The sequence below is a fragment of the Octopus sinensis genome, linkage group LG7, assembly GCF_006345805.1.
Source record: "Octopus sinensis linkage group LG7, ASM634580v1, whole genome shotgun sequence".
Classification (NCBI taxonomy): Eukaryota; Metazoa; Mollusca; class Cephalopoda; order Octopoda; family Octopodidae; genus Octopus; species Octopus sinensis.
In genome coordinates this window covers 71,851,115-71,858,259 of record NC_043003.1, presented here as the reverse complement: position 1 = coordinate 71,858,259, position 7,145 = coordinate 71,851,115, and the positions used below count along the sequence as shown (strand labels likewise).

The 7,145-nt window shown below is 35.3% G+C and overlaps 1 protein-coding gene across 3 annotated transcripts in view; it reads left to right on the top strand.

Moving 5' to 3' along the window:
- The window catches only part of LOC115214060 (transmembrane channel-like protein 7), a 146,418-nt gene that overhangs the window by 33,143 nt on the left and 106,130 nt on the right, over positions 1-7,145 (top strand). The window contains exon 1 of one of the 3 annotated variants that reach the window (XM_029783102.2): positions 5,179-5,907. The exons of the other annotated variants lie outside the window; for them this stretch is intronic. Within the exon in view, the coding sequence (XP_029638962.1) occupies positions 5,783-5,907 (125 nt within the window). The 5' untranslated portion in view covers positions 5,179-5,782. Of the gene's footprint in view, positions 1-5,178; positions 5,908-7,145 lie in introns of those variants that run through there. 3 annotated transcript variants of the gene reach the window in all.

Here is a 7,145-nt window from a genome sequence, read left to right as displayed (position 1 = left end):
TGGACATGCTACAGCACCGCCTTGATGACTTTTAGTCAAATAAATCGACCCCAGTAATTATTGTTTTGGTATTAGTTGCCGAGTTGCTAGGTTATAGGGACGTAAACACATCAACACCGGTTGTCAAGCGATTGTTCGAGACACACATGCACACACACACATCCACACACATAGATACATATATATGCATATACATATATATACATATACATAAATACGCATATATATATACATACATATACGTATTATACATATCCATACATATATATACACATACATATATGCATATGCATAAATATTCATATATATATATACATATATACATACAAATATATATACATATATATATATATATATATATATATATATATATAATAAACCTTTACATAAATAAATAACGTGAAATACACGAAGGGACGAACAAAAAGACAAACGGGTCATTCAAAGCCTTCATTCTTCAGTCAGAAACTGATCCCTCATCGCAGATTTCGGCTGTTTAATTCTGAGATCCGCTCTGAATCAGCCAGCCACAGAAGGAAAGAATGAAACGCAACAGAGACGAACATGAAACGAAAAATCTATTTGGGGGACAGTAACGGTTAAAAACATGGATGACACAGGCGCCCTACGGCTTTGAGACAAACAGAGAGACACAAAAATAATATCAACAGCGTGGAAAAATAAGTACCTTTTCAGTGATAAGACATGTTGAACAAATGACTGAGAAAAAAGACAAGAAAAGACAACCACGGGAGGATGTGGTACATGTAAGTATTAATAAGACGTTCAGAGAAGGAAAGAAAGTGTGGTTGTTTCACGTTTCGAGCAAAGTTTTTTCTTCGGAAACAGGAGGAATAGGAAAGTCCCAAAGAAAAGGAAGAGGGAAAAATCGCAAACAGTCTACGAGTAGTTACATATGGGATCATATACCTATATATATATATATATATACTTTATTTAAAGCAGCAGAAAATTCAACAAAACCTGTTACTCTGAGTTTCACGTTCAGAATACCAGGTTTTGCTGAATTTTCTGCTGCTTTAAATAAAGCATATTACTCTACCACTGGTATTTGAGTACTCTTTTTTTCCACCTTGTTTCACATTTTTGTGTTTACTCCGGTATATATATATATATATACAGGGGTTGGTCAAAATAATGGAAACACCTAGCATCATAGCATCACAATTTTGAAATATCTATAAAACCGTCAAAAGCTTGTTTATTTTTGTTTCTTGATACAGCTTGGCACCTGTGACGTTGCAGCTAATTTCTACAGCTGAGTGGATTGGAGCAACGTGAAATAAATTGTCTTGCTCAAAAACACAACACCCAGCCATGCGCCTTCACATACATATATATGTGCATATATATATATATATATATATATATATATACATATATATGTATAGATTCATATTTATGTATATATGCATATATATATATATATATATATATATATGCATATATATATATATGCATATATATATATATGCATATATATATATGCATATATATATAAATATATATATATATATATATATATATATATACATATATATATATATATATATATATATATATATATATATATATATATATATATATATATATATATATATATATATATATCCATGTAGTATCTACTACATATGTGGAAAATCGGTGTGTGTTTGTGGCATTTTTAGCTAACTCCTCATACATCGTTCTATTGATTTTGATGAAACTTGACACGTGAGTAGAACTCATGTCTGGAAACCGCGTGACATAGATTGTTGAAAAAAATCGATAATATGGCCCCTGGAAGGGATCTTTATATCTATCTCATATAACCATAGAACCTACACAATATTTTTTAAACACCCAAGGGAAATAACCCATCACAACTGGACTTACAGTTGGTAGTTTTTAGCGAAGCGATCAATATTTGTTTCTCACGATCAGCGGACCTAATTCTGCATTTTACTACTCACAGTTTTGAACTGCTAAACCTTATCATTGCACTTTCTTGTTGCATGTACACTTTCAATGCTCATAATTCCGATAATTCTGCATTTTACCATTTAAGGATGACACTACATGGATTTATGATTCCAGAACGTATTTGTTAAGTGTGTCCCAATACAATGAACTCAAACTTTGAATACTTAAAATTCTTAGAAAATGAAACCAATCTTCTACGCCACAGTCAGTTGGGACACTATGTATCACTTATTTTATAAATCATTATATTTATTGCTTATTTACAGTTCATAAAACATTTTCCTGAAACTAATTGAGCCATCGAATTTAGAAATATTTTACAGGTTTCGTTGTTTATGTTCGATTACTTTGAATATTGGTTTTTTTATGTGTCCAATTTCTAATTTTTGCAGACAATATCACTTTATTTGACACGTGCATAGAACTCATGTCTGGAAACCTCGTGACATACTTAGATTCTTGAAAGAAAAATCGATAATAAGACCCCTCCAATGGATCCTTTTATATACTATATATTACTAATATTTAAACAACCCAAGGGAAATAACCTATAACACCTGTAGGTTTTAGCGAAGCGAGCAATATTTGATTCTCACGATCAGCCTACCCAATTCTGCATTTCACTACTTAGTTTTGAACTGCTAAATATTATTATTGCACTTCCTCGATTTGAATCTTAAAGCTTAAAGACTTCATTCATACATTTCTATACATACATACTTTTTTGAATGCCCATTACTCCGATAATTCTGCATGTTAACAGTTACACTTATTCCATGACAGTAGATAAATTTTTTATTCCACAAAGTATTTGTAGTGGCTTCATGCAGGCATAGCGTGGATTCGATCCTCGATTGCCAAATTTCACTCAACACTTCAAGAGCGCTTTTCTCACGGTAAGACAATAGCTTTTCTGTGAATGACAAGAGTTATACATTTCCTGGATACCTTCGCTAAGCAGAATAATGTTTTTGACACTTGACCCTTCTAACCTCTTTTTGGCCACCAGAGTTAACAGACCTCCAACGAAGTCATTTTTTCTCAACAATATATCTATCCTTCTGGCTACTTTTCTGTAGTTATATAAACAAGAACTCCGTAAGCTAAAGTCAGTTACTGAGAGCGGCTCTCAGTGCATTCTTAAACATTAGACACTTCATTCATATATTTATATACACGTATGCTACATTTATATACCTTTGATAAAGTAGTCTTCATAAAGTTCACCTTTAAAATGCCACGACGTGTCACAGTACTTTCTCACCAACCTCCGAAAAACCTTTCTCACCAAACCCCAAAAATCTCCTCTTCCAGCTAACAATTTTTTTGTACTTTTTAGGGACGGAAAATATCAGAGTAATAAGGCGTTTCAATAAAACATTTTTACCCCCGGGAATTACCGGGTACGTCAGCTAGTATATACATATATATACATACATATATATATATATAGATATATATATATATATATATATATATATATATATATATATATATATATATATATATATATAAATACACATATATATAGATATATAGATACATATATATATACATATATATGCATAAATACACACACACACACACACATATATATATATATATATATATATATACAAAATTAGAAAATGGAGAAACATACTTAAATCAATCAAACATCAACCATCAGATGATACCCAATCAATACTTTATTACACCATTACATAACAGCAAAGGCATATATCTTTCTCTTTTTCTCTTTTTTACTTGTTTCAGTCATTTGACTGCGGCCATGCTGGAGCACCGCCTTTAATCGAGCAACTCGACCCCAGTACTTATTCTTTTGTAAGCCCAGTACTTATTCTATCGGTCTCTTTTGCCGAACCGCTAAGTAATGGGGACATAAACACACCAGCATCGGTTGTCAAGCAATGCTAGGGGGACAAACACAGACACGCAAACACACACACGCATATATATATATATATGTATAGTTAATCCAAACAAGAAAACACAGAAAAAAACACAGGAAAAAACACAGCAACGCAAGGACGTGGAACAATTAAAGTATTATTTGACGCTCAGGAAAGAAGGGAAGGAGGGTTTAACGTTTCGAGCGGAGCTCTTCGTCGGAAACAAGGAGAAGGAAAGATCCCGAGAAGGGAAGACAGAGGAAAAAAATATTTTTGCTGGTGGTGCTCAAGAGATCACATGTTGAAATATATATATATACGACGGGCTTCTTTCAGTTTCCATCTACCAAATCCACTCACAAGGCTTTGGTCGGCCCGAGGCTATAGTAGAAGACACTTGCCCAAGGTGCCACGAAGTGGGACTGAACTCAGAACCATGTGGTTGGTAAACAAGCTACTTACCACACAGCCACTCCTGCTCCTATATATATATATATATGTGTGTGTGTGTGTGTGTGTGTATATATATATATATATATATATATACAAATACGGTTTTGGTGCCATGCAATGGGACTGAACCAGGGACCACGTGGTTGAGAATGCATGCACATGCATGTGTACTACATATATATAATCACACGTGCATACATACATGCTTACATACATGCATAAATGCACACATGTATACGTACATATGAACGAACATATATAGTTGCGTAAATACATAGATACATAAACAGAGAGATAGAGAGATACATACATACATACATACATACATACATACATATATATATATATATACATACAAACATACATACATACATACATACATACATACATACATACATACATACATACATACATACATACATACATACGTACGTACGTACGTACGTACTGGTACAGTGCTCCACCCTGCCTCCATGCAATTTATGTCTGAAAAATATTGAAAGACTAAACGCCAATGATATATAATAGGCAACTGCCATTATAAAATGTCGTAAATACTTATTCCAATAAACACTTTGATGATATATTACGAGTGATATGATATATTGCTTTTTTTTTTTTGATTTTTAGTTTTACTATAACCTCTAATGTTGTTGCTGTGGTCTTCGATCAACAATTAAGGCCTAACCACCACCACGTAGACAAGCTTATTTCATTGGCTGCTGCTATATTGACTTTTTTCTTTCTTCTTTCTTCTTGTTTTTGCACATACACGCACGTACACTTGCGCACACACACACACACACACACACACACACACACACACCACACGCGCACACACGCAAACACACGCGCACGCACACATTTTCCACTGTTTGTACATTAAATTTCTAGTGATTGTAGCTGTTGACACGCGAGTCAGCGCCGGACCAGCCTTGAAGTAATTGCTCAACCTGCTACTAATAAATAGACTTAACGACGCACACACTGTATATTATATCCTAGATACACTATACCATTAAGAAATGTTGGGATGGTCTAGGCTGGAACTGTTTTGATCATATCTGCTCAGTTCCAACTCACTTATAGGTGAACAACAACAGTACTAAAATTTAGAACTTATATTTAAGACTTCTACTTCAATTCCTTCTTCCTTTCAATATGTAAACAACGCGTCGATGGGTTAACTCCAGAACACTGAATCAGCCTAAATACAGTAAATGCACTGACACACACACATACACACACATACAATTGCTTGTGTCCAGGCCTAGCTATTAAAATAAAGCAAAAACATAAACATTTTTCTTTAACTTCATCATACAAATTTAAGCTGAGTTTAAAACCGTTAAAACTTGCGATTAATTCAGAATATCTTTTTTTTTTTAACTAATTCTTCATACAAAACTATAAATGAATATATTTTGATTAGAAAAAAAAAAGGTAGGGAAGCTATGTTCTCAAATAAAGTGGATCCGTTACCCCAAAAGAATTGGAGAAGTAACGTCCGAAGACCAAGTTATATTAATACATGTGAAAGTAAAACACAATGGACTTTACCGTTGAGTGAAAGACTAAAGTAAGTTCACTTGCTCTTTGTTTATACCTGTTGTTGTTGTTGTTGGTTAGGGTCAACTGAACTGTGAATGGACAGACATAGCACAAAAGACGTCCCGACCATGACGGTTTCATCTCTACTTTGACTAGTATATCTGGGACTATTATTGTGTCCTTCATTCCAACAATAGGAAGTTTAAAAAAGTAATGCTGCTATTTCTAGCAAGTTGAATCACCACGAAGAGAATTGCCTCGCTATTAATGTTGCTATTATTATTATTATTATTGTTTAACCCTTGGCCAGCTCAAATGAACTGACCTAATACCAATGATATTTCTGCCGTAACCATCTTGACTTTTCCCTCTGGAGCTAGAACCCACGAACACATAACCCAGTGTGTTCTTTTTGAAAACAGATATTTGTCTACCTTTCATAAGTGTGCATGCGTGACTATGGGCGAGTAACTCTGACGTGTGTGTGTGCGTGTGTGTGTGTGTGCGCGCGTGTGTGTATGTGTGTGTGTGCATGTCTAACGCGTGAGTATGTTGTGTGTAGCTGTTGATTTATGCTTTTTCACGTGGTATGTGCACATGTGTGTGTGCCTGTGACCAAACAGCGTGCATATGTATGGTGTATGTATGTAGGCGAAAGTCATCTTTGTCTATGTATTTTGCGTGTGTCAACGCGCTTTGCGTGTGTATGTATATATTGTATTTGTTCAAATATTATGTGCTTATATGGGTGTGGGAGTGTGCAAGATGGTATGTAGTGTGTGTATTGAGTTAAACAGTGTGTATGGCTGCTCATATAGTGGTGTGTGTGGTGACCCTATTGAAGATGGTGTGTAGGTGTGTGGCTGATGTTGTATAGGTGTGTAGATGATGGTGTGTGGTGTGGTTGCTGAGAAGTGGTTAGTGCTAGTGTGTGTGGAGTAGTGTGGGGTAGGTGTCAAATGAGGAGAGGAGGTGAGGTTGATGTCAGATGAAGAGAGGAGGTGAGTTGAGCTCATTAACGCAAAAGAGCGAAGAGACAAGATTAATTCTTGTTCATGGCGAAGGCGGGAATCCGGGTGGCCCCTGTGCAATGATAATCCGAACACAGACATATGTTGTAGCGTGCGACCGGTAGAACGAAAATAGAGCGAGGCCGAAGTGTAATTGCCGAGTCTGAGGTACTCAGCGAACCGGGCAGCCAAGCAGCGTCCCGTTTGGCCGATGTACAGGAAAGGACAGAGAGGGAGAGAGAGAGCAGGAGATGTA